This window comes from Phalacrocorax carbo, chromosome 8 (genome assembly GCF_963921805.1).
Source record: "Phalacrocorax carbo chromosome 8, bPhaCar2.1, whole genome shotgun sequence".
Taxonomy (NCBI): domain Eukaryota; kingdom Metazoa; phylum Chordata; class Aves; order Suliformes; family Phalacrocoracidae; genus Phalacrocorax; species Phalacrocorax carbo.
This window is the reverse complement of record NC_087520.1, coordinates 186,478-213,920: the sequence shown is the minus strand read 5'-3', so window position 1 is coordinate 213,920 and position 27,443 is coordinate 186,478. Positions and strand designations below refer to the sequence as shown.

At 41.9% G+C, this 27,443-nt stretch overlaps 1 protein-coding gene across 2 annotated transcripts in view; it reads left to right on the top strand.

Moving 5' to 3' along the window:
- The window catches only part of KDM3B (lysine demethylase 3B), a 75,129-nt gene extending 47,686 nt beyond the window's left edge, over nt 1-27,443 (top strand). The window contains exons 15-24 of one of the 2 annotated variants that reach the window (XM_064458186.1): nt 395-651; nt 3,429-3,695; nt 13,890-14,061; nt 17,168-17,258; nt 17,346-17,476; nt 22,183-22,302; nt 22,807-22,946; nt 23,285-23,461; nt 23,999-24,133; nt 26,096-27,443. In XM_064458186.1, the coding sequence (XP_064314256.1) occupies nt 395-651; nt 3,429-3,695; nt 13,890-14,061; nt 17,168-17,258; nt 17,346-17,476; nt 22,183-22,302; nt 22,807-22,946; nt 23,285-23,461; nt 23,999-24,133; nt 26,096-26,176 (1,571 nt within the window). In that variant the 3' untranslated portion in view covers nt 26,177-27,443. Of the gene's footprint in view, nt 1-394; nt 652-3,428; nt 3,696-13,889; nt 14,062-17,167; nt 17,259-17,345; nt 17,477-22,182; nt 22,303-22,806; nt 22,947-23,284; nt 23,462-23,998; nt 24,134-26,095 lie in introns of those variants that run through there. The other variant, XR_010374116.1, reaches the window with a different exon arrangement.

Sequence of the window (27,443 nt, the reverse complement as noted above, 5' to 3'; positions counted from 1 at the left end):
CCACTGTAATATTTTGACTACAGTTAAAGTTTATTAAATATTTCATATTGAAACATTAATTCAAAAAGTCAAGAAAATGTCTTTTAATTCTCTTACAAAGCTGTGGTTTCTTGTGTATCAGACTTTCAGATCAGATCTACTGTGCTATTCAAAACCTTAACTAACAGCATATTATGGGTAAAATCTATCTGAAGTACATGACGTCTTTGATTCTCTTTGAGGTACCTCATTCACTGTTGCAGTAATAATTTACCTTTACCACAAGATTCCGTCAATATCCTATTTAATGCAAGAGCAAATAACTTCAGATAACTTTGTCATCATTTGAACTTTGCCTTTTTTCTTCCCTGTTTGTTTTTTTTTTTTTACCCCAATGTTGATATTTATCTTGCAGAATCAGGATCACTGAGGTCAGTGCTTAATAAAGAATCCCATTCACCCTTTGGATTGGATTCCTTCAACTCCAGTACAAAGGTTTCCCCACTAACCCCAAAGCTGTTTAATAGCCTCTTGTTGGGCCCAGTGACATCTAGCAACAAAGCTGAAGGCTCCAGCCTCAGAGATCTGCTACACACAGGCCCAGGAAAGCTTCCTCAGGTCCCATTAGACACAGGAATCCCCTTTCCTCCGGTCTTTTCTGCAGCTTCTACGGTAAATAATTTTATATTCCTTCAATAATGCCTGTTCTAGGAAACAACTTCATTATGATCTAACAGTTTTCATCTAAATGTTTTTATAGTATCTTATTCTTAAATGTTGAAACAAATACAGTATCTTACCACCCCGTAAAGTTCTAAAGAATTTTGATGTTAATTGTTAGTTTGTGGTTTGGCTTATTACTGCTGTGGAGAAGCTATTCCTTGCAAGAGACCAAGAGAGTGAGTTAAATATAGTCTTTACATTGTTTAATTGATACTCAGCATCCCTATAAAAGCTCACTTTAAATTCCGCATCTTTAAAAATATTGCAAGAGCATACCACAGAAAAAGACAAAAACCTATGAGCAAACCAGTTCCTTAAAAAAACCTTATGTATACTTGAAAGGCATTTAACATAGAATAAGAATTTAAGGTGTAGTTGCTATCTCTGAATGCTTATTCTGGAATAAGGATACTTTGTTTCTTGTTAACCTGTTTTGGAGGAAATAACCTTAGGAAAAAAAAAAACCTGAACAAATCAGTGATATTTGAAATGATTAAAAGCATTTAGATTGAGAAGGATAGATTCTATGGAATTTATCAAGGCTTAGCTCTTCTTGAAGAATACATTCTCCAAAAGCTGAGGCAGATAGAATGAGGAAGATGATGAAATGGCTTGTCTCATAGCAGAACCTTATTTCCCCCCCTCCCCTGCCCGTAGCAGGCTGGAAGGATGGAATCTTAATAGTTCATGTTGTTTGTTTTTGGTAGAGGGAACTGTACAGCTATATGGGAAAATTATGTCGCTGCTACAGGAGAGTGAATCCAACAATATTTACCCCCCACCCCCCCTCATCACTGAGTACAGGCAAACTTTTGATCACTTGTTTTAAAGCAAGTTATTCCCTCAAGGCTTGAGAGGGCCTGTCTCAACTTGTATCTCTGTCCCCGAAACTCTATGCATTCTCTCACCATGTCATATCAGATCTGTTGGGTAATTTTTCACTTTCTTGACTTCTGGTCTTCACAGAGTAATTTAGATTTGAAAGAATTTGTGGGGAAATCTGGTCTAACCCCACCACTTGAATGCCTGGATGCTTAATATAGAATGTATATGAACGAAACATACCCGAGAAACAACAGTGTTGTTGGTCAAATTGAGAGGAATAATAGCTGAACATCAGTCAGCATTGTGCCCTTGCAAACTGCCCTGGGCCACATCAGGAAGCTGGAGCTGGAGCACATCAAGGAACATGATTACTTCACTCAGCACTTGTTAGGCCACACCTGGAACAGTTTCCAGGTTTGGTCTCCCCAGTTGGAGAATGACACTGAAAAATTGGAGAGGGCCCAGTGGAGGACTGTGGAGAATGATTAAAATGCTGGAGAGCTTGACACATGAAGGGTTGAAGAAACTGGTTCTCTTCATCTTAGAGAAGAGAATGCTTTGGGGATCTTACCAATCTTACCATATTTAAAAGGTTGTTGTAGAGAATATGGAGGTATTCCTTTCACAAGGATGTACGGTAACAAGAGGCAATGAACACAAGTTGCTTCAGGGGAAATTCTATCTGGATATAAGAAAAAAGCCTTACTTTACATTCAAGCAGTGGAATAGGCTACCCAGAGAAGTGATATAATCTTCCCTGAGAAGTTATGGTTTGGCTTGACCCAGCCCAGGGTAACTTAACCTGATTTCAACAGAAAGTTATACTAAAGGGTCTCTAGGTCTTCCTTCTGACCTAGACTCTTCTATAATTCCATGAATATTTTTTACTGCATTAATATCGTCAGTTACAAATAGTGTTACCTTTTAGATTGATAGCTCTGCACATGGTTAATTTTCTGACTATTGAACTTTGGTTTTAAAGAAGATGGCAAAATTGTTCCAGTATTAGCTTTTTGCTGTTACTGTTCACTCAGCTTCCAGTCCATGGTTTTGTTTTGGGGTTTGGGGTTTTTTTGGGTTTTTTGGGGGGGGGCGGGGGGCAGGGCAGGGAGGTTTTTTTGGCAAGAATGAGAAGCTCTTTGCTACCAGAAACCTATCACACCCCTGCCCTCTCCCATAGATGTCTTGCAAATAATGGTCCAGCTAGTGTTTATCTTCTGCTGAATATATGAAATATATTTAGTGTCTTAAGTATCTTGCTACAGGCAAGGCCTATAGGCAAGCTTTCTTTTTTTTTTTTTTTTTTAGTTAAGAACACATTTTAAGGTTATGTTGTTAATATCTTCCAAATTTTAAATATCCATTGAGGGGTTTCAAATGTCTCTTGAGGAGCATGGACACCACAACCAGATAGGCTGCCTACTAATGGTTCTAATAACATTATACATACAGGAAGCACTTTCTCCTCTCTGTCAGTGTTTAATGTTCCTGTATTCATCAGCTTACCTGTGCCAGGGTTCAATTCACTTTCTCAGTAATGGAATGAGGAAAATGGGGAAATAGACTTGAGATATTAATGAAGTTAAGAAAAATATGAACCATTTTTACCATCAAAGTAGCAGCGTTTAGATCACTTAAGTTTTCTATTCCATGATTGTTTGCTGTAATATTTTTTTCTAGATAACCTGTAGCAGGTTATTTTACGTTATACTATCATAAAATAGGGGCATAGCTGTTTTTGTTCTTACTGGATACATGCCTGTCTCTGAGCTGATTTGTTTACTGTTGCCTGTGTTTCTTATAGCTTGGATATCTGTGATTAAAATCTGAATGAGAGCAGATATGCATTAATATGTATGCTGCTGCAGGACCAAACTTACCTCTGGATTTACATCTTCTAGGGGGCCAAAGGTAAAGCCAGCCTGCCTAACTTCTTAGACCATATCATTGCTTCTGTGGTGGAAAATAAGAAGACATCTGATGCTGCAAAACGAGCTAGTAATTTAGCTGACACACAGAGAGAGGTGAAGGAAATGGTAATGGGCTTAAATGTGCTGGATCCACACACTTCCCACTCTTGGCTGTGTGATGGCAGACTCCTTTGCCTTCATGATCCTAGCAACAAAAACAACTGGAAGATCTTCAGGGAGTGCTGGAAACAAGGCCAGGTGGGTGATAACAAATAGCCAGCCCTTATTGCTTATAAGTATCCTGAAATTTTAGCCTGTACATTAGTTATTGACAAGTCCATTCAAACTTTGGCTAATTGCTCCTGAGTGAATATGATGAATGAAGATTTCAACTGTAGCACTGTAAACAGGGGATACAGAGGCCCTGTCCCCCCTCCATGCTGTACTGACTCAAGCCCATGTGCCCTTGCACACTGAGCTTTTCTCAGCTTACCAGTAGGAGGGTGTTTGCTGTGACAGCCTTCTCAGTTGTGGTGTGGTTTGTGCTGAACATGCTCTACTACAGCCCAGTAGTGAATCCACTATGATTTCCTGAATGCATCCTAGTATCTACCCTGTACTTGATGCTTTATAGCCGTAGTAAAAGGTCCGTTCCTTCCAGTTGCAGCACATACAAGAACAAAAGTGCTGCATGTAGTACAGCCTACAGCCTGTGTGAACCCAAGTATTGTTTTGAACTCAGCATCTCACATATTGAGCACTCTCCTGAGTTGTCGGAGGGGTCATCAACCAGTTAGGCCTTCAGTCGAGACTCAACCTTAGACCTGCTGCCAGCATAGCTGCTTTTTCAGATCTCAATCCATAGTGCTACATCTTAGACTTCTCCAGAGAGTCATAAAGATTGGCCTGGTAAAACAAGATGAATCTTAAAAAATAGATGAGTGGCTGCTGCTGAAGAGGAAGTGCACCCATAGCTCTAACAGAATATGGTGTCCATCAGTGTTCAAACTGCGTTCTTGGCTCTTGGTTCTGCAGCTACTGGTGACACTGTTACCTTAAGCAACTACTCGGAATTGAGGCCATTGATGCTAGGCAGTTATGTTCCTCATCATCTTTTCTGGAGATGTCCTTGTTGTCAGCTGTTCTGTTGTTATTGTGCTAATGCTCTTGGCACTCACATTCCATACTTACTTGTGGTTGCTCACAAGACATGCATACTGCTGAGCTGTAGCGGACGAACAGATCAGGATGCATGTTCCTCTTTTGGCATCAGGGTCCATTCCTGCCAGAAGTACAGTACTTTTAAGCTCAACTTAACTGCACATTCTCTGGATCCCCTGGGCCTAACTAGCACGTAGCCACGAGAACTGCAGAGATTGTGGCACCACCAACCACAGAGTTACCAGTTCCTGTTTCTGACTCCCCTAGCCAGCTCTTAATAGGTGGAAGAGGCTACTGTGCAGCATACCCTTGCCTGTGTGACTAGAAACTTAGCTTGCTGCTGGTATTGCCAGCTTTCCCCCCAGCTGCAGTAGTCTTCCTGTCCTGATTTTTTAGAGTGCGCAGGGGTCTTGTCTTTTTTTTTTTTTAAACTGGTTGCCTCTTCCTGATTTATGAAGAATTTCAGATCATTCTTTTGCAGTGGTGTGGTGCCAGTCATCTGCCCAACTTGGCGAAGAGCTCCTTAGTTTCTAGTCAGTATACTCTCAAAATTTTCTCAGTCCTCTCTGTCAGCAAATACTGTCCCTCTGAGGAGGATCCTAAATATTTTGGGAGCTACTTAAAGAAGATGTGGTTGTCAGTTTCTCTGCAAGTGAGACTAGTTAATCACCAGGTGCAAGATGCTACACTTGGCTATGGGGTTCTTGACTATTAATGAGTCCTGAGAAATTACTTACAGAGTCTAGAGATGTGATTACCAATCTTCTGGCAGATGTGTAGCTTGCAGTGTGCATCACCTTCCAAGCTGGTACACACTCTGAGGCTCTGGCCGCAACTGTCATGCTCATGTACTATTTGTGACCCTCTATTTTAGACTTTGCCCCAAGATGTCTTACTGATGCTTTTGGATGCCTTTATTGTTCAGAGGACCCCTTGTATAGAATCATAGAATCATTAAGGTTGGAAAAGACCTCTGAGATCATCAAGTCCGACCATCAAACCAAAACCACCATGTCTCCGAAACCATGTCCCAAAGTGCCATGTCTACATGTTTTTTTTTTAACACCTCCAGGGATGGTGACTCCCCCACCTCTCTGGGCAGCCTGTTCCAATGCCTGACCGCTCTTCCAGTAAAGAAATTTTTCTTAATAGCCAATCTAAACCTCCCCTGATGCAAGCTGAGGCCATTTTCTCTCATCATATTCCTAGTTACTTTGGAGAAGAGACTAACACCCACCTCACTACAGCCCCTTTCAGATAGTTGCGGAGAGCGATAAGGTCTCCCTTCAGCCTCCTCTTCCCCAGACTAAACAACCCCAGCTCCCTCAGCCGCTCCTCATAAGACTTGCTCCCCAGACCCTTCCCCAGCTCCGTTGCCCTTCTCTGGACACGCTCCAGCACCTCGATGTCCTTCTTGTCCCAAGGGGCCCAAAACTGAACGCAGTATTCAAGGTGTGGCCTCACCAGTGCCGAGCACAGGGGGACCATCACCTCCCTGCTCCTACTGGCCACACCAGTGCTGACACAAGCCCGGGGGCTGGTGGCCTCCTTGGCCACCTGGGCACTCCTGGCTCATGTTCAGCCAGCTGTCAGCCAGCACCCCCAGGGCCTTCTCCGCCGGGCACTTTCCAGCCCCTCTGCCCCAGGCCTGGAGCGTTGCCTGCGATTGTTGTGACCCAAGTGCATGACCTGGCCCTTGGCCTTGTTGAAACCCATACAGCTGACCTCAACCCATTGATCCTGTCCAGACCCCTTGTCGTGGTTCAGCCTCAGCTGGCAACTAAACAGCACGCAGCCGCTCGCTCACTCCCCTCCACCCCTGTGGGATGGGGAAGAGAATCCGGAGAGCAAAAGAACTTGTGGGTTGAGATAAGCACAGTTTAATAATTACAATAAAATAATTATGTTAATATAATAAAATGGAAAAGGAAGGGAAAGAAAAAAAAGGAAAAAAACCACAAACACGAACGATACAACCGCTTACTACCCGCTGACCGATGCTGCCCCTCCCCGACCCACGATGGCTGCCTTCCTCCCTCAGCCAGCTCCTCCTAGTTAACATACTAGGCATGATGTTACATGATATGGAATATCCCTTTGGTCAGTTTGAATCCGCTCTATTAGCTGTGCCCCCTCCCCTCCTGGCTCCTTGTGCCCCCGGCAGAGCTTGGGAAGCTGGAAGTGTCCTTAAGTAGTACAAGCACTGCCCAGCAACAGCCAAAACATCTGTGTGTTATCTCAGCATGAAAACAATGTTAAGTTCAAAGCACAGCACTATGCCAGCTAAAGTGAAGAAAACTAACTCTATCCCAGCTAAAACCATGACACCCCTCTGCAGAGCCTTCCTGCCCTCAAACAGATCAACACTTCTACCCAATTTAGTGTCATCCGCAAATTTACTGAGGGTTCCCTCAATCCCCTCATCCAGATCATTGATGAAGATATTGAAGAGGACCGGCCCCAACACCGAGCCCTGGGGAACCCTGCTCATGACAGGCCATCAACTGGATTTAACTCTCTTCACTACTACTCTCTGGGCTTGGCCTTCCAGCCAGTTTTTTACGCAGTGAAGAGTCCACCCGTTCAAGCCATGAGCCGCCAGCTTCTCTAGGAGGATGCTGTGGGAGGCAGTGCCAAAGGCTTTGCTAAAGTCCAGGTAGACACATCCACAGCCTTTTCCTCACCCACTAGGTGGGTCACCCTGTCATAGAAGGAGATCAAGTTGGTCAGGTAGGACCTGCCTTTCATGAAGCCATGCTGGGTGGGCCTGACCCCCTGGCTGTCCTGCACAGGCATGGTGAGTGCACTCAAGATGAACCGTTCCATAACCTTCCCTGGTACCAAGGTCAGGCTGACAGGCCTGTAGTTCCCCGTATCCTCCTTTCCGGCCCTTCTTGTAGATGGGTGTCACATTGGCAACCCTCCAGTCATCTGGGACCTTCCCTGTTAAGCAGGACTGCTGAGAAATGGTGGAGAGCAGCTTGCCGAGCTCCTCCATCAGCTCTCTTGGTACTCTTGGGTGGATCCTATCTGGACCCATAGACTTGTGAGTGTCCAGGAGGCTCATCAGGTCATAAACTGCTTCCTCCTGGATTATTCTGTGATCAATCCCGGTCTTCCAGCTCAGGGGCCTGAATACCCTGTGGATAACTGGTCTGACTGCTAAAGACTGAAGCAAAGAAGTCATTGAGTACCTCAGCCTAGGCGAGTCCCTTGCTCATTCAAGGATTCTCCAGTGATATTGCCCTTACTTGAGTTTCCTGCTGAAATGTGGAAAGCAATCCAACTGAACTACTCCCACTACTGCATGAGGGAGAGCAGGTGACCCAGGCAGGCATTCCTGTCTTGACAAGGCATTTCTTCAAGCAGAGATTCTCTCAATAAACTCTGTGCTGTGACAGTTCTCCCTTGGCTGACATCCTCCTGTACATCCCAGTTGCACTTTAAAAAGTGAAGTCAAAGAATATTAATTCTACCATCATCCCCCAAATCATCTTCCCCTTCCCATTTTGTAGGCTGGAAAAGGTTAGTTGGAAAAAACCTTTTATCTACCGTCCCCAGCACAATAAATGTACACTGGACACTAGATCTGAGTGATATGAAGATCTTAACCATGGTAGCATCCCAAATTGTTAAAAGAGAAAATTATTTTTCCTTTAATAATTGGATAAAGAATGGCACTCTTACAGTATCATGCAGAAAAAGCAACATTTTTCAACTCCTCTGTCTTAGAAATTGTCAGAAATAAGTTAGAGTCTGTCTTATCCCAGAATTCACTGGCAGACCATAGGATTATTTCTTTCAGGAGCTGTTTTTCAAGGCCATTTTGCCTTCCTGAACATGGTGGTTGCTCATCTGGGGATACTGTCAGGATTCTCATTCAATAGCAGCCTGTTCTTTTCTGAGATTTCATACTAGGCTTTCTCTTTTTTGAGATACTGAGGATTTGGGGTGGTGTTAGGGGAAAACAAATAATAGCCTCCTGTAGTCAGAGAGCAGATCTATCAGGAAATGTCTACCAACCAAGTCCACTATCCTTTTTTCTCTTGCAACCCTACCTGTGCTCTTCACTAGAGAGAGCATTTTCTTTCTTCCATGAGAAATTCTTTCCTTAATAGCTGGAAGGGTTCTACTACGTTAAGTGGATTTTTTTTTTTTTTTTTTTAATTTTTGCATTCAAGTGGTCAAGTGAATACAACAGGGGTCAAATTTTGTCATTATTTTCCTGGACTGTAGAAGACTAATTTATCTATCAGCTTAAAGTCTACCTGGCTGCAGTTTCTGCCCATCTTGTGAAAGGTACTGTCATTTTACTCCTCATCCGTGATCCCTAGGTTATTGTAGAATATGATTAAAACCTTTCCATTGCCTTAATGTTATAATTCCTGCTGAGATCAGGGAATATATTTAAACTTGGTATCAGTATGTCTGCTCTGTCATCTTAGGGAGGTTTGCTGCTTGTCAGGGCCTCACATTTGGAACATAGTGGAAAGACTGCCAAAGCTTGTCTGTCCCTCAGACATTTATCCTCTGTTGCTCATCTGTATTGGCACGAACAATACTACTGGGGAGACTTGGACAGTATCAGAGTAGTGGTCAAGGTTATGGAGCCCAGGTGGTTTTCTTACTTCTGCCAGTGACGGGTAGAGGGGTGTGGACCAATTCTGCTTGTCAACCGTTGTTTGCGCAGCTGGTTTTAACAATCAGGAGTTTGGGTTTTATGAACATGGGAACCTCTTTGAAGATTGAGGACTGCTTGGAAGAGTGGGATCCATCTAAGCGGGGCAAAGCATCTTTGCCAACAGGCTGGCCAACCTGATTAGGAGAGTTATAAGCTAGGAACAGTAAGGGAGGGAGAGTATGGCCAGTGATCAAGAAAGGAGTTAGTTGATTGGGTTAACATGCAAGCAACGTGGGGTGATGTGGACAGGAGAAATCTCATAATCAAGAAAACAGGGATGAAAGATGTCTACCTCAAGCATATGCACATAAATAAGGATCTGTGTATGTCACAGAATTGTGAGGAAAGATCTCATACCATTTCTGGGAAATGAGCATGACTAGGTGCCTTTCTGAAGTGCCTGTACACTAATGCATACAGCACAAGAAAATAAACAGAAGGAATTAATGTGCAGTTGCACAGCCACAGTCTCATTGGTATGATGAAGAAGTGGTGGGATAGCTTGTGCTACTGTAGTATGGCAAGGGATAGGTACAGGCTGCTCAGGAAGGACAGTTCAGGAATGACAGGCTGGGAAGGTGAGGAGGAAGCATTGCTGGTTTTGTGAGGGAGCAGCTGGAATGCATGAAATGTCATAGGAATGGATGATGAGCCATTTGAGAACTTTAGGGCCAGGATTAGCAAGCAGGTTACAGTGGGCAACGTGGCAAGTATCTGCCACAGACCACCTGATCAAGAAGAAGCGATAAGGCCTTCTTCAGACACTGGAGGAGGCCCTGTGTTCACATTTCCTGGGCCTCATGGGGCCACCCTGATACCTGCTGGAGGAGCAACATAACAGGTCACAAGGACTCCTGAAGTTTTCTGGAGTGCATTGATGACAAGGTTCTGACACAGCCGATCAAAGAGCCAGCTAGGAAAGGGCACTCTGCTGGACCTCACACTTACACATAAAGAAGAACTGATTGTTAATGTGAAGGTAAGGGGCAGTTTTGGCTGCAGTGGTGGTGGGGTTTGTCTCAAGATCCTGAGAGGAGGGAGCAAAGCAAAAAAGCAAGATCACAAGCCTGGGGGGCTTCAGGAGAACAGACTTTCACCTTTTCAGTTATCTGCTTGGAAAACATGGGATATGGTCCTGAAGAGAAGAGGTGCTCAGGAATGCTGGTTGAATCATATTTAACCTGCCTCATAGCCTTCTGTGATGAGATGACTGGCTTGGTGGATGAGGGGAGAACACCGGATGCTTTTTTATCTTAACTTTAATAAGGCTTTTCACACTGTCATAATGTCATCAGACAAACTGTTGAAGTACAGACTAGATAAATGGACAGTGTGGTGGATTTAAAACTGACTGAAATGCCATGCTCAGAGGGTTGTGATCACTAGCATGAAGTCTAGCTGGAGGCCAGTCAGAAGTGGTATACCTTAGGGGATCAGTATTTGGTTGAGAACTATTTAACATTGTCATTAATGACCTAAAGGGCCCTGAGTTAATGCATGCTCAGCAAGTTTACAGACAATGCGAAACTGGGAGGAATGGCTGATACGCCAGATGGTTGTGCTGCTATTCAGAGGGACCTGGACAGGCTGGAGAGTTGGACCAAGAGGAATCTCATGATGTTCAGCAAGGGAAAACGTAAAGTCCTGCACCTCAGGAGGAATAACACCCTGCAGCAGTACATGCTGGGGGTCAGCCAGCTGGAAAGTAGCTTTGCCTGGAAGGACCTTGGGCTCCTAGTGGCCAAGGAGGTGACTGAGCCAAGAATGCGTCCTTGCTGCAAAGGGCAGCGGCATCCTGGGCTGCGTTAGGAAGAGTGTTGTCAGCAGGTCAAGGAAGCGCTCCTTCCCCTCTGCACTGGTAGAGGCTACACCTGGAGTACTGTCTCCAGTTCCGGGCTCCCCAGTACGAGAAGGATGTGGACTTACTGGAGTGAGTCCAGAGAAGGGCCACAAAGATGATTAAGGGACTGGAGCATCTGTCACATGAAGAGAGGCTGGGCGAGCTGGGACTGTTCAGCCTAGAGAAGAGAAGGCTTGGGGAAGTGTGGGGAGGAGATCCTGTCAATGTGTATAAATACCTGATGAGAGGGAATGAGGAAGAGGAAGGCAGACTCTTCTCAGCAGTGCCCACTGACAGGACAAGAGGCAATGGGCACAAATTAAAAACCAGAAAGTTCAACTTGAACACACGAAAACACTGCTTTTAGTGTGAGGGTGGTTCCTTCCAGCCTAAATGTTTCCATGGTTCTGTAGGGGTGTTTTGCCTTTTTGGTTTTTTTTGGGGTTTTTTTGTCCCCTGAAGTTGACAGGAGTAAAGTAACAACCCTTTTTTGTTTTCTTAAATCTCACTCTTCTGGAGTGAGGTTTCATTGCTGCCTTCTAGAACTTAAGGGCTATGTTGTGTTATATTTGAAAACCAAGGCCATTTCTGTTATCCCCAAAGTTGTTTGTTTGTTTGTTTGTTTTTCCCTCCATTCATTTCTGAATGAATACTTGTCCTCACTTAGGGAGTAAAATGGATACTAATCCTGTTAGAGGCCATCAGGGAATCTAAGTGTAGCAGTGGTTAATTACTGCAGTGTTTGTAAGCAATATAACTTTGGAGTTGCTTGTCTATAGCTCTGTAGGTATCTTTGCCTAATGCACTGATACTACAAGAACATCTAGGGGCATTTGTGGTGCCCAGAGTTGTACTGTGAATAAACCCAAGATCCACCTTCAGATCATTGTTAATGTATAGGGCACAGCTTGGATTTGATTCAAACTTGCATAGAAACGTGAACTGTCATTTGAACATAGGCAGCAGTTACCAAACCTAGAGTTCTTCAGGTGGCATAGGCCATGTGCAGGCTCACTTCATACCCTCTTTTCCTTTTCTCTTAAGTCTTGTAACTTTGGAGATGGTAGGATGAGAGGAACTGACAAGGTCTTGGCCAGTGTTGGGAGGATTGTCTGGTATACCTTTTCCTAGTATTGCTAGTTTAGCAAATGCCTTGAGCATTTATGAGAAGCAGCCACTTGGATCTCGGTGTGGAATGTATGTATATACGTGGTTAGCCTAAACATCTTAAAATCCCTTTTGCAAGTGGCCAGCCACTTTTCTACTACTTGGTTTTGTACTCAGGAATTAATGATGATCCATGATTATACATAAAGAATGAGCAAAATAGTTAAAAAATTCATATCAGGATATGAAAAATTCGTATGAGAAGGCTTTACTACAAATGCTGTTTCTAGTGGTAGCTGCATTTGTGCTTAAAAATAGGAGAGGTGGTGGGAATCAACACCCGCTGTACTTCTACAGGTGAATTGACCTTGGCTGGCTGCCAGACCCCTACCCAGCCACTCTCTCACTCCCCCTTCTCAACAGGATGGGGAGGAAATAAGGTGGAAAAGTTTGTGGGTCATGATAAAGACAGGGAGATCGCTTAGCGATTGCTGTCATGGGCAAAACAAATTCAACTCATGAAAAGGTAACTTAATTTATTGACAATTAAAAATAGAGTAGGATGGTGGGGAGCAAGGACAAACCTAAAAACACCTTACCCCCAGCCACCCCTCCTTCTTCCTAAAGGCTCAGCTTTATTCCATCATCCTTGACTTTTTGACCTCCTTGCCCCCTGGAGTGGCCCGGGGAGGGGGTGGAGAATAATGATGGTCGTGGTCAGTTCATAACACTTCATCTCCGCTGCTCCTTCCTCCTCACACCTTTCCCCTGCTTCAGTGTGGAGTCCCTCCCACAGGATACCATCCTTCACAAACTGCTCCAGCACGGGCCCTCTCCATGGGCTGCAGTCCTTCAGGAATAGACTGCTCCAGTGTGGGTCCCCAACGGGCCACAGTTTCTGCCAGAAAACTTGCTCCTGCATGGGCTTCTCTCCAAGGGCCACAGCTCCTGCTAGGAGCCTGTCCAGCATGAGCTCTCCATGGGCTGCAGCTTCCTTCAGGGCATCTCCCTGTGCTGCAGTGTGGGGTCCTCCATGGGCTGCAGTGTGGATATCTGCTCCATTGTGGTCCTCCAGAGGCTGCAGGGGGGGGATACCTGCTTTCACCATGGTCTCTTCCACAGACTGCAAGGGAATCTCTGGAGCACCTCCTCCCCCTCCTTCTTCACTGACCTTGCTGTCTGCAGAGCTTTCTCTTGCTTCCTTCCCCCTCTCCCTCCCCCCACCCCCTAGCAGCTGCAGAGCATTTTTTTACTCTTTCTTGTTATCACAGAGGTGCCACCAATGTCAGTTATGGGCTCAGCTTTGGCCAGTGATGGGTCTGTTGGAGCCAGGGGGAACCATACGTGTCCAGCATGGGGCAGCTCCCAGCCTCATCTCACAGAGCCCACCCCTGCTGCCAACACCTTGCTGTGTAGACGTAATACACTTGCCTTAGTAAGTCTAATACAATACCACTTCTAAGGCAACTGCACATGGCCGGGAACTCAAGTTTGCTTTGACTCTGGTTATTTGTTTGATGCACAAAAACCAGACATGGATGAAAATAGATTTGTGGTGTCTTTTGTATGATAGTAGCCAGGAGTCTCAGCTCTTAAGAAAGTTTGGCTGCATGTGTAAGAAATTTGGTTATGGTGGAGTAAGCATTCATCTTTGTATTCTCAGCCCGTGCTGGTATCTGGTGTCCATAAGAAGTTGAAGTCAGAGCTTTGGAAACCAGAAGCTTTCAGCCTGGAATTTGGAGATCAAGATGTAGATTTGGTGAACTGCAGGAACTGTGCCATAATTTCAGACGTGAAAGTGCGTGACTTCTGGGATGGCTTTGAGATAATATCTAGTAAGTAATATCTATGGCTGAATAGTTTAACTGAGCAGTCTGATTTGCTACCTTCATCTCCTCCTTTTCCACCTATTTTCTTAAAAACAAGCAAACAAAAAAATCCAAATAGCTCTCAGTCTCATCCAAAGAAGCCATTGCTCCTTAGATGTAGCACACCCTAGAAAATATTGGTGAAGATTAGGGCAGAGCTGCCCAAGAAAACTTCATCTGTACTACAGCGTGTTGGTGTGTCATCCCTTCATGTGTAAAAAGATGATCCATTTCGTGGGAAACTATTCTTTTTTTTTTAAAAAAAACTTTCCTCAGTGAAATTAATGCTCAGTTACCATTATTGAGACAGTAAGCGATTTGACTACCCTTACTTTCCTTCTAACCTCAACATTTCTTGTAAACTAAAGGGAACCTGCAGAGCTAAAACAGACTGAGGCTTTTGGTGATGAAATTCAGACTTGGTGGAATAAGTCAACTAAGTAAACTTGACATTGCAAGTTATTTTTATTGTAGATCATCTGTGAGTACAAATACACGTTTGAATGTATTATGAATAGCAATGCTATACGCATACCTCATGCGATAACACATTACTTAATGCTTGAGTTCTTCTTTGAGAAAATCTTTTGTCAAGGGTGGATGTGGAAGCTAACCAGTTAAAATTCCTGGGGGTATAACTGTTCAGATAAAGAGCTTCTGAGAAGCAGAGTGCTCTGTTTTAGATTGTATGTATTTAGGTCAGAGTGGTCTTATATTTACAGATGTTAGTTGAAACGGTTCGTTGCAACTTTGCTGATTTTAGTGTTGTGTATAAAAATGTTTTCTGTATTTATTGCTATGTGCACATAGCAGGAATGGTGAACTATTGGATGACTTAATGCAATGTTTGCTCAACAGCGAACAAAAGGATTTGTAGACCCAAGAATATTCCCTTCCCTAGTCATTTTCCAGTCAAAGATCTCCCAACTTTTGACTTGTTTTTATATGGTTCCAAGTACAGTCTTGTATTTTGTACTGTTAAATTTCATACTATTTCTGTTATTACTCAGAAATAAATGGCCTAGAAGGATATAATGATGTGGTCTTTCTGTGTATTAACGGTAATTGGGAAACTTCACAAACCTTCACTTTTGTGCTAGGGTCATTCATGAAAATAGTAAATTAGTGTGGGTTGATTTATCTTTGAGAAATGCAGTTTGATTCCAGCCAGATATGGTCCTTCCAGCAAAATCAGCTGCTGCCTTTCTTTTAGACAATGCCTTTACCACACTTTATATGAGAAATATTAGTGGTCTAGGTCAGAAAACCTGGTCACTTCTGCTAGCTTCTTTTAAATACATTTTATTTAGTGTTTTTCAGCCATGTGCAATCCCAAATTTAGAAGAGTATTATTTGCTACTAGTCCAGAGATTTCACCCACTAATTCATGAAAACTGCTTGCAAATTATACAATGACTCTGACTTCTCTGCATTACGTGAATTTTAGATTTCTCAATCTAAATCCGATTCTGGTTTTCTGCCCACCCCACTCTACATTAAGTTATTGAAGAGATGTAGAACAGCCACTGAATTTGGAGGTGGTGTTGAGATAACCCCTTAATTATTCTATATTATACTTTAGTTAATTTTTATTTTGTGCTGTTTACTTTTAATATCTTTTAGTTCTAAGTGGACTTTTGGCAGGTCTAACCCTTTGTTTTGATCCTTCTTAGACCTGCTTTTCTTTGCTGATCAGATGTTTTCTGGGCTTTGTCCAGTTTAGTGTAATTTGTCAGATCCGTATGTATTTCTCCAGGTAGCTCTGTCCTTCCTGAATAGCCTTTCTACAAGTTTCTTCTCCTTATTTGGAACAAAGTACCTTGATGAGTTCAAAATCTTGAATCCAGGAAGTTCTGAAACATCCTTAAATTCAAGTCCTTGAGCTTTTCAGTTCACTTGCACTCTAAAATCCATAGATCATCAAAATGTAGTTTTCTTTAAATGAGTCACTTTGGTTTACATATCTGCAGTTCTTAATTCCTTTTAATTTCAGTAAAATTTTTTATATTGCGAACTAAGGCTGTCTTCTGTAGCCTGTTGATATATAACACAGATGTGATTCACAGGTCTGCAAGCCCTAGTTTCTTAGATATGCTTGCTTTTGGTGCTGTCGGAAGCTTTGCCAGGTCTGGGTAAGATCAGTTGCTTTTTGTTTGGCTGACAGTCCTTCGTAAGGTAGGAAGTGGTGAAGGATGTCACTTTCTGAGGAAAAGGGGACGTGACAGTGTCAGACTGCAGTACCTCCTGTTTTCCAGCTGATGACTTCATGTAGAGTTGTGAACAATCTGGTAGAAGTGAGCTTTGTTTCTCTCTAAACATTATGCTGAGTCTTCTAAGCTGCTGCTTGTACCCCATCCAGACATACCCTTTTAGCCGTTGTAACGTCTGAGGCAAACCAGTAGTTGATGTGGTCAGTGCTGTCATATCATACATCCACTGTTGCGTACGTAGTGTCATCTTTCTGTGCTACCAGCTTTCTCTGTTGCCACTCAGGACTCACATACAATTCCTGAAGCGAAGAGCAAATGTTTGAATTCGGCACTTTGCGAATTTGAGTGCCTCCAGCAAACAATAATTTTTAAAAAACCTAAAGGCTGTTTTCTTCAGTAACTACCTGCCATTTAGCTTTTTTGAGTGTGGTGTACCATGGTTTCTTGCTTTATACGGAGGTTAGGGTTGATTTCAGTGCATGAACTAATAACTTTAATTTTATAGAATCATAGAAGTGCCACTCCTCTTGAAATGAAAGATACAACTCCTTTAGACTTCGGTAAAAGTAGTAAGGCAGAATGCTTTGGAAAGGCATGTTTTCGAAGTTGAATAAAAACTATTGTAAAACTTAGCAGCTGTGCAAGATCTGTCAAATTTCTGCTTTAGGTAATGATAAATGTATCTAATTGTTAAACTGTTGTTTGGTCATACTATGATAATGCTTGGAAGCCCAAAGAAAAATCAAGATCCATTTTGCTGTGCAATGTAAGAGGTCTTTGCACAAAAAACTTACAGCTTAAGCAAGGTAATGGGCTGTGGTAAAAAGATATTACATGAAGAAATGTTCATTTGTTTTTTGCAGAACGGCTCAGGTCAGAAGATGGTCAGCCAATGGTACTAAAGCTAAAGGATTGGCCTCCAGGGGAGGACTTTAGAGATATGATGCCTACAAGGTAAGTAAACCTTGGTATCAATGCCTACAGGACTGCTCTAGGCACTACAGGAGGAAAACATGCCTGTGTTCTCTCTTTGCACTCTAGGTTTGAGGACTTGATGGAAAATCTTCCTCTTCCTGAATACACCAAGAGGGATGGCAGACTGAATTTGGCCTCTAGGCTGCCAAGCTATTTTGTCCGTCCCGACCTGGGTCCCAAAATGTACAATGCCTATGGTATGTGAGAATAGTTCGCAGATGTTGATTTTTGTGACTCATTATTATACTCTTTATTATACTTAGGGCATATGCAAGGCTGTGGCATTACTCAAAATTCAGTGCTTATCCTAGAGCAAGCTGTCATTTCTTTTTTTTTAATTGGCCCTGCAGTCTATTCCTACACTACTACTCTCTTTGTCAGATGTGCCCTTTTTTGCCTTGTGGTTTCCAAGAGATGTACATGTGATCAGTTTGCAAACAATTATTATTAATAAATATAATAAGTGAAATACTAATACAGGGTTCCAGGAGAAGTTGATATTTCTTTGAGACAAACTGATACATTTGAGAGGAAAATAAGCCAGCTTCTGACACTTGGATCCATGCGTTCATGTTTCTGACCGGGGTTGTAGTTATCTTCATCCATGCTTAACAACACAGACCACAGACAACATGCAAGACAAAACTGTCACCATGTTCAGCTACCTGAATTGGGTAGTTCTCTCCTCTTCAAACTGTAATTATCTAGTAGATAAATATCATACAAATGGAGGAAACCTTTGTCTGAACGTATACCCTGCATGGGGCTGTGAAGCATTAAGTTTTCAAATGATTGTCCGTATAGCAGAGTATGGAGTATATATGAAAAATTAATGCATGTTGTATCAGCTTGAATTTTTTCAGTTCCTGAATGTACTGACCTTGAGGTCGCGGCCAAAAGCAGGTTTTGGAGACCTCTAATTTAAAACAAATTGTTGTTAACGTTCCAGGATTCTTTTAAATAACTGATTGAATTAGAAGTATGTACTTCTGCAACTTTAGAGTAAGAAAAGTAAAGCAGTTGCTCTTTGTATACACTGAAAAATGATACTACTAAGGAAAAGGTTGCAGCCATCTTGCAAAGCAAGTATGTGGAAGCAAACTTACACTAATGTAACTTCTGTAGTTCTCTGAGTATGTATGAATCCCAGAATCCCAGGTTGGAAGGGACCTCAGGGATCATCTAGTGCAACCTTTCCAGGAAGAGCACAGTCTGGACAAGATGGCCCAGCACCCTGTCCAGACAACTCTTGAAGGTGTCCAACGTGGCCGAGTCAACCCCTTCCCTGGGGAGATTATTCCAATGGTGACTGTCCTCACTGTGAAAAATTTCCCTCTGGTGTCCAATCAGAATCTCCTCAGGAGCAACTTGTGTCCATCCCCCTTGTCCTCTCCATGGGACTCTGTGTGAAAAGGGAGTCTCCCATCTTCTTTGTAGCTGCCCCTTAAGTACTGGTACATGGGGATGAGATCCCCTTTAAGCCTCCTTTTCCCAAGGCTGAACAAACCCAGCTCTCCCAGCCTATCCTCGTATGGCAGCTTCCCAGTCTTCTGACCATCTTGGTGGCCCTTCTCTGGGCCCCTTCCAGCCTGTCCACACCTTTTTTGTAGAGCAGGGACCAGAACTGCACACAGCACTCCAGGTGTGGCCTGACAAGCACTGAGTAGAGTGGGATAATGACTTTCTCTCTGCTGGTGGTGCCCTTTTTGATGCAACCCAGCATCCTGTTGGCCTTCTTGGCTGCAGCAGCCACTGTTCGCTCCTGTTGAGCTTCCCCCCACCAGGACCCCCAGGTCCCTTCCCACAGAGCTGCTCTCCAGCCAGGTGGATCCCAGTCTGTGCTGCACTCCTGGATTATGTTTTCCCAGGTGCATGATCTTACACTTGTCCTTGTTGAACTTCATATGGTTCTTGCTGGCCCACTGCTCCAGCCTACCCAGATCTTCCTGCAGACCAGCTCTCCCTTCTGGAGCGTCTGCTTCCCCACTCAGCTTGGTGTCATCAGCAAACTTCATCAGGATACACTTGAGCCCGTTATCCAGATCACTTATAAAAGTGTTGAATAACATTGGGCCCAATATCAACCCCAGGGGGACTCCATGAGAAGGTGTGCAGGGTTTTCTAAGGTTTTGCATTCCAATTATCATCATACCTACAGTAAAAACCTGAGAACATGAAAGATTTGTCATTGTTTCATCTTTTTTAAAAAATGTTTTGGCTCAGTAACTAAATGTGGCATAGACTTAAGCTATAAACCAACATATTGCATTTCTGAGAAAGTGTTTTTGGGGTTATTTTGGTGGGTTTTTTAGCAGTATGACATCACAAATAAGAGTTAAAAAATAGGCGTTAGTGAACTTAGGCAAATTGAGCATATTCAGCATTTAATGATGTTCAATGTTTCGGTTTATGTATTACTTGACATGTAAGTTGAGCGAAGAGGGCTGTACACCAAAGAGCTTACAATGTAATCAAGCAATATATATATATATATGAGTGCAGCAAGAAGCAAGGTAATTCGTGATGGCTAACTTGTCTTTGTGTATTGCTAGTAATGGAAGGAATGGATTCATTTTGTTGAATTTATCTTAAATGTTGAAGTTTTGTTTTCCTTTGTGGAGGGAGTGTTGACAGTATTTTTTTAGCACAGAAAGTAACCCTCTACTATTTGATCATTCTTAGATGGATAGGTCTTAGAATCATAGAATAGTTTGGGTTGGGAGGGACCCTTAGAGGCCATCTAGTCCAACTCCCCTGCAGTGAGCAGGGACATCTTCAACTAGATCAGGTTGCTCAGAGCCCCGTCCAGCCTGACCGTGAATGTTTCCAGGGATGGGGCATCCACAACCTCTCTGGGAAACCTGTTCCAGTGCTTCACCAACTTCATTGTAAAAAATGTTTTCCTTATATCCTAAATCTACCCTCCTTTAGTTTAAAACCATTACCCCTTGTCCTGTCACAACAGGCCTTGCTAAAAAGATTGCCTCATCCTTCCTCTAGTCCCCCTTTAAGCACTGGAAGGCCACAATAAGGTCTCCCTGGAGCCTTCTCTTCTCCAGGCTGAACAACCCCAACGCTTTCAGCCTGTCCTCATAGCAGAGGGGCTCCAGTCCTCGGAGCATTTTTGTGGCATCCTCTGGACCTGCTGCAACAGTTCCAGATCCTTCCAACAGTTCTTGGTCTGAAGAGAGGAAGTTTTACACTTTATTAACTTTCAAGATAAAAAATTTAGCTAGGTCTGTCTTCAAAAATGTTTTTTTATCATCTTGCTCTTAGCTGTTTTACAGACAAATTAAATGGTGGACCTAGGTATAAAAAGAGTAATTCTGTCTATGGTGAATGAGCGTAACTTTTCTAGCATATTACATGTATTTTGACTCTAAATATATGGCTTTGTTTTCTGAGTATGTGGTGGAATTAAGGTCTCAATAGTGAGATAAAGTCTTTTATGTGCTTAGCATTTTGAAGCATTAACATAGAAAAATTGTGACTGAAGCTTGATTCTTAGCGATACTCTGTTACCTAAATAAAAGGACTGTTCACAGAAGTTAACTGTGAAGAAATCTTATTCTCTTCAACAGGACCCTTAAATATTGACGAATTTCTATATATATAAATACCTGAACTGTTTAACTTAAGACTTGCCATTGATGATGTATTTGTATTTCCCAGCATACTCTGTGTGACTTAGACCACTAGCAAATAATTAAGGAAAGAATGACACTTCTTAAATTATGTCCTGCTGCATCTGATAAAGCACAGCTTTGGGGTGGAGGTTGTAAGGGCCCTTGGTTGAGGACAATAATTAAACTATCTTCTGTGAATTTGTCTGGCCTGGTTTTTCAACCTATATGTTATGTTTATCCATATTTGTATTTTAGTTATGCTTTCTTAAAGTTCATGTTACAAACAGCCTGAATTAGCTACTACTGTTTCTGGTCTGTTACAATAGGTACTGTACAGTGAGTTGAGTTCCTGTCCCAGAAGTTACATTTTAAATAGAAAAGAGATCAATATGATGTTGATCCTAAAACATAACCAGTGGTCTTGTGGTCATGCTTACATTAGTGTTTGCTGATAAAAAGATTTTTTAATGTTTTAATTTTTTTCCCCATGTTACTTGCTAGAGGAAATGGTAAAGCAAAAGTAGAGAGAGAGTGCTATTGAAGGGTCAGAGGAAGAGAGAAGAATGGTGTTATGAAAAGGTGAAAGAATTAAGCAGCAAACATTTGAAATCTCTTTCTCCATTACTCATAGCCACTTGAGAGGGGTAAGATCATCCAGTGTATAAAGGTACAAGCACCTGAGAGTCTGCAGGTGTTTTTCCTTACTCAGTTGTAATCTGAATTGTTAATTATGAGTTAGACAAAAACTCCTGTGAATTCAACTGATCACATGGATTTTACAGCTGAGTATGAGAAAACAATGAACTGCTGGAGGCTTGTAACAGTCCAATGACTTGCTGCACACAGTATGATGCTAGTGCCCCTTACAGCAGTCGGGGTTTCTCTTGTACCTCCAAGCAAAGGAAAACAGTGCCAAAGAATGCCTACTGACTTTGTATTACAAAAGCTAAGTTCCCTACTACAGACTGTATAAATGACCTTCAGAGAGACAAAATTGTAAAGTACAAGTTCAGGCGTTGTTTTTAAAATGCTTGTTTTCTCGTGGCTTGGGTGAACTATATTTGTTACTTGTATTTCCTGTAAAATGAAAACACTATTTATCAGTAAACTTTTTACTTATGCCACACATGACGTGAAAAAAACTACTTCAGCTTCCCTTTGACATTGGTTTCTGCTCTCATTGCCATGTAAAGTTAGCATTCTAGAAAGATCTTTCAGGCAGGTTATTTCTATAAGAGCTTAAATAGAATTTCATTTTATTTTACACTCTATTGTAGGCTTAATTACGGCAGAAGACAGACGAGTTGGCACCACAAACCTGCACTTGGATGTGTCTGATGCTGTTAATGTCATGGTGTATGTTGGGATTCCCATTGGGGAAGGGACCCATGATGATGGTAATGTTTGAGGAAAGCTGTTTTCTGTCCATTAAAAACCAATTGTGTGTGTGAGAAAGTCTGTACCTTTTACTGTTTTAGCTTGTCATATCTATGAGATATAACCCAAATACACAAGGCAGTTTCCTACATCTATGCAGCACATCTTCAGAAGTGCAGTAATGCTTCATTGGTTCCCAACTGTGGAAGTAGCAGAGTTTTCTTAGAAATTGGATATCACCAGGAGGAAGGGTGATAAGTTACTCTTCCTTTTCCTTGTATTTGAATAATTACAGTTAGCTCAGTCTGAATTCAAGACTGAGCTTTGTGATTAGCTGTCAACCGACACGTTTCCTGAATTTTGTTGCGGTGAAGCTTGATGTCCTTAGAAAGGGCACTGTATGATAAAGCAGTTGCAGTAGCAGTGTGACTGGGTTTAGCGGCTCAAAGTGTTCCTTCCTCTTCTATATGTCAAAAATCAGAAGCTTTGTAACCATATCGCTTTCATGTGGATTCCCCTTTCAGAGGTTCTGAAAACAATTGATGAGGGAGATGCTGATGATGTAACAAAGCAGCGAATCCATGAAGGAAGAGAGAAACCTGGAGCATTGTGGCACATCTATGCTGCCAAGGATGCTGAAAAGATACGGGAGCTTCTCCGGAAGGTATGTTGGTTACAAAGGATGATTGAGCCTACAGGATTCCTTGACTGGCTTGCTTACAGCAGCTGAAATGATACAAATTGCTATCAATATCAAGTGCATAAGTCTTCTGACGCTGTCTTTGAGGACATTAATAGTCATTACATCCCCAGGTTTTCTGCCTGGTCTGGAATCTTCATACTAATGCACATGTCACTACTTAAGACCTAAACGAGCTTGGTGAAAGTAATCTCGTACCTTGAAATAGTTTGTTATGTTTTTTGGTACAGAGCTTTTTGTGAGCCAGCAATATCAAGGTGCTGTGTCATGGTTTTCCCCTCCACCCCATATCTTGGCCCTAGGTTGGAGAAGAACAAGGCCAAGAAAATCCCCCAGATCATGACCCCATTCATGACCAAAGCTGGTACTTGGACCAGACCTTACGTAAGCGACTCTATGAGGAGTATGGTGTACAAGGCTGGGCAATAGTGCAGTTCCTTGGAGATGCTGTGTTCATTCCTGCAGGTGCTCCCCATCAGGTAAGTATGCCAACTCTAGGCCATAATGACAAACGGAACTGAATTTGAGGCACAACAGATAACTGCTACTTAATATTACTGACTTAGGTTCCTTTTTCTACATAAGCAGTTCTTGCAGGAACGATTTGAATTGGATCTTAGTCATTATATTAATAAAAATTACATAAATACCTGAATGATGTGTACAGTACTGGGATGGAATTAAGAAAAAAAAAATTAGGTTGAATGGTGGGAAAATATTTCTGTGTGGTGAAACTTCAGCCAAGGGAACAGAATTCAAAAGAAGTGTGGAGAAAGTAGAAAACTTGCTTTAGGAAACACTAGTGTATGTGGGAGAGTAGGGAACATGTGAGGTGTCATGTATTTTGTTTGGTTTTTACCATTAGACACAACTCTGTGTGAGATCAAGTGGGCTTCAGTCCTGTTTCTGATAAGTAAATGTGGAAGAACCTAACATACGTGGTGGGGGTGTTTTGGGGGTTTTGTATGGTTCACTCAGTCTTGATGTATCTCTCATTTGATATGGGGTTTTTTTAGGTCCATAATTTGTACAGCTGCATTAAAGTGGCAGAAGATTTTGTATCTCCAGAACATGTGAAGCACTGCTTCCGCCTGACCCAGGAGTTTAGGCACCTGTCTAATACTCATACAAACCATGAGGATAAACTGCAGGTAACCATTTTATGACAGCGGTCACTAAATATATGCGGTGTTTTGCCAGCTTTGTTCAGTACTAGAAACATGTGGCTAATGATTTAAGAAAAAGAAACAACTTTCCACAAACTTGGAGGTTCTCATTTGATAAGTATTTAAAAAATAATGCACCTATGTCTACAGTATTATGTAAACAAAAATCAGTAGTAAACTTTTGGAACGACAGAGAACTTTCCCACTATTGGACTAGTGCATGTGTCAGTATTAATAAGTTTTTAAATGGCTGAATTCTGAATGATGGTGAAGCATAGCAGGGGAAAAAAAAGAAAAAAAAACTATTAAAAAGGAAAAAGCAGTGCTTTGTTTTGAAGAGATAGGTTTATTTGAACCAGGACACTTCTATTTGCGTCTTCATTTCCTAAGGAATATCGCTCTGGAAGTGAAGTCTTGCTTATTTAAATCAGGGATATGGTTTAGTGGTGGACTTGGCAGGGTTAGGTTTACAGTTGGACCTGATGATCTTAAAGGTCTTTCCAGCCTAAATGATTCTGTGATTCTAAATTAGTCCCAAACAGGAAAATTAAATATGGTTTTGTCTGAAGAAATGTGACTGCTTAAACTAATAATTACGCACAGAATGTATTATGCACCAAAACAGTACATCGTGTACAAGACAGTAAGTTCCAGAGAGAGGAGACCATAAGAGACTTTTTTGATTTCACCTCTGTATGCGTCTGAAGAGGTAGTATCTGTTTAGTTTGCAAAATTTGTGGTCAGCATTTTGTGTATTAGTAATCTCACGCATGTAAAATGAAGGAGGTGGAGAGCTGAAGAATGGCCGTTCCCACAGACCTGAGTACTCAATATATAGCCATTCTCCAGTATGTGACCTAAGAACGTCAGCACTTTACATGTTAATTCTCTCAAACAGTTCGGTCAAAAATTGCTATAAATTTCTATGTGGATTTGCACGGGATTTTAAAGGAAAACAGAAGCAGGATCAACTCTCATTGTGGGGATCCAGCTTCTAACACTGTACCTCTTCAGCTGTAGTGATAAGTGTTTCTGTAAATTAATAGGTTGCAAACAAATAATGCTTATTATTAAAAAAAGAAAAGAAAAAAGTAACTGCTGGCAAAGTGGAACTCAGTACCCCTGTGAAAAGGAATACTGTTTGTATTTGTGGCTCACAGCCAAACTTTAGCATTTTCTTTGTAATTTTTCGTGCATATTTTTATATAAACATCTGTCTCTGTTTTTCTTATATATACACATATTAAAAAAACATACTTGCATAAATGATCAGGAAAAAATGATAGTGCTTGGCAGTTGAGCAAGTGCAATTAAGGTACTCACTTAGAGGTGAAACTGTTCAGTATCTAGAAACTGAGTTCAAATAAACAGATCAGAAAAATCAGAAACAAGGTAGAGCTTTGATGTTAAATAGCTAAGTGTGGAACAGATTGCTGTGAGTACAAGTGGATTCTTCATCTCTGATCTTGCTTGCCTTTCTGGAAGAATTTCTAGCCTCCATACAAAGACAACAGGATGATTTGTTGCTTTGTCTTAAGTTGCATAGGGTTAAACCATATGATTTTCCTGTTCCTTTTGGATTTGATTCATGCGAATCTGTAAGTGACTGGGATCACAAGGACTTTTTCAAAATAAACTCATACATGTGACTTCATAGTGCATTTCCTCCTAGCTCTTATGAAAGACAGACTACCTTACAATAACATAAGTAAATATATGTTGCTGTGTGACCAGAAAATTAGTTAATAAATCAGTGCAGGTGTCTAAAATATTTTTCGTCTAACTGTGACAGTTAAAATTTGTGCTGTTGATATCCTCAAGCAGTGGTAGTATATACTTTGTGTAGACTTGCCAACTGTTACGGATTCAGCTAAGTTGATGGCATAGGTATGTAAAAGTCTCCTTGTTAGTCTGTAGTAGTTGATTTTTTTTTTTTTCCTTTTACAGGTGAAGAACATTATCTACCATGCAGTGAAAGATGCTGTTGGCACACTGAAAGCTCATGAATCCAAACTAGCTAGATCATAGGAATTGCTAATTCCAAACGCCCTGTGAAGTTAGCGTTTTGCTCACAGCATATACAGGGACTGCACATGACTGCCTCTGCAGGAGCAGAGGCTTCTCACTAAGAGCTGGTGTGGTCAGTATTACACACACTCTTCAGCCACTGTTTTCTACGCTGCCTCAACACTGAAGGTCTAACGGAAGGTCGCACTGTTACATGCAGAATTACAGAATCTGATGAAAGGTGCCATGTCCCTTTCCTGTGGCCTTTTGCAAATTGGAAGAACATGGAAACCACTTGGTGTTCCTGCATATTATGATTAGAAATGGTATAAAGAGTGTGGATGTTTTTTTTCCTCATGCCTAGTTAGTCTCCACGAAGTTAGAAGGAATGTGCTGGAGGTGGGTTGTCCTACTGCAGACTTAGTTGATAACTGCTGAAGGAGTGTGACCAACAGTAGCCCAACTGCAGAAATTTAAGCAAACTTCCCATGTGAGATACAGGCCAAGGAAAAGAATAAAGCTATTCTCTGCACTCCCCTTCTTGTAGCCGTTTCTCTATACACTGTAGAGTTGCAGAAATAAAGGGAGAACCCACTTTTTTTTCCCCAGGAGACTCCAGAAATAGGAGAATTGTGTATTTAGTGAAAAACTAGGTTTGTAGTGAAACAGTTAATATTTCATGAAAGTAGATATTTTTAGTATTTTTAAAGTACCACAACTGTTCCTGGATTTTCAAGGAAAGGCGCATTACATTTAGTCTTCCTTTCAATAAAATCAAGAAGTGATTTTTAGAAAACAGTCCAAAATAGCACAAAAACAGCCAAAGGAGAGTGAATAGAAATTGACGCCCCACCTCCCTTGCCCAGATTCCTCACCTGTCTTCCCCCATCTCCCTACGCCGCCCTGCTTCCTCAGAATGAGAGTATAAAGGAGTATAAACTCTGTTCTCATGTGGAGATGTTGTACATCTCTCCCTGCACTGGTGACTGCAGGCAATAGTTCACCCAATACCAGTGCTAGGTGAAAACATCTATCCTTTCCAACGTGAAGGAAAAGTTAACTTTCAGTGTCAGCTTTGTCCAGAACTATTTTAAGTAAAATGTTCCTGCTTGATAGAACTGTATTCAGAATTTACTAATGTCAGCATTGACGCAATGGATTTCATTGTTCGGGTACATGGGGAAATGTATCTACCTTATATCCAGCTGTACTGTAGTGCCACCTGCAGGCCTGTTAATATGTTCACGGTTATTTCATTTTTTAAAAAAATAAAAGTCATTTACTGTAA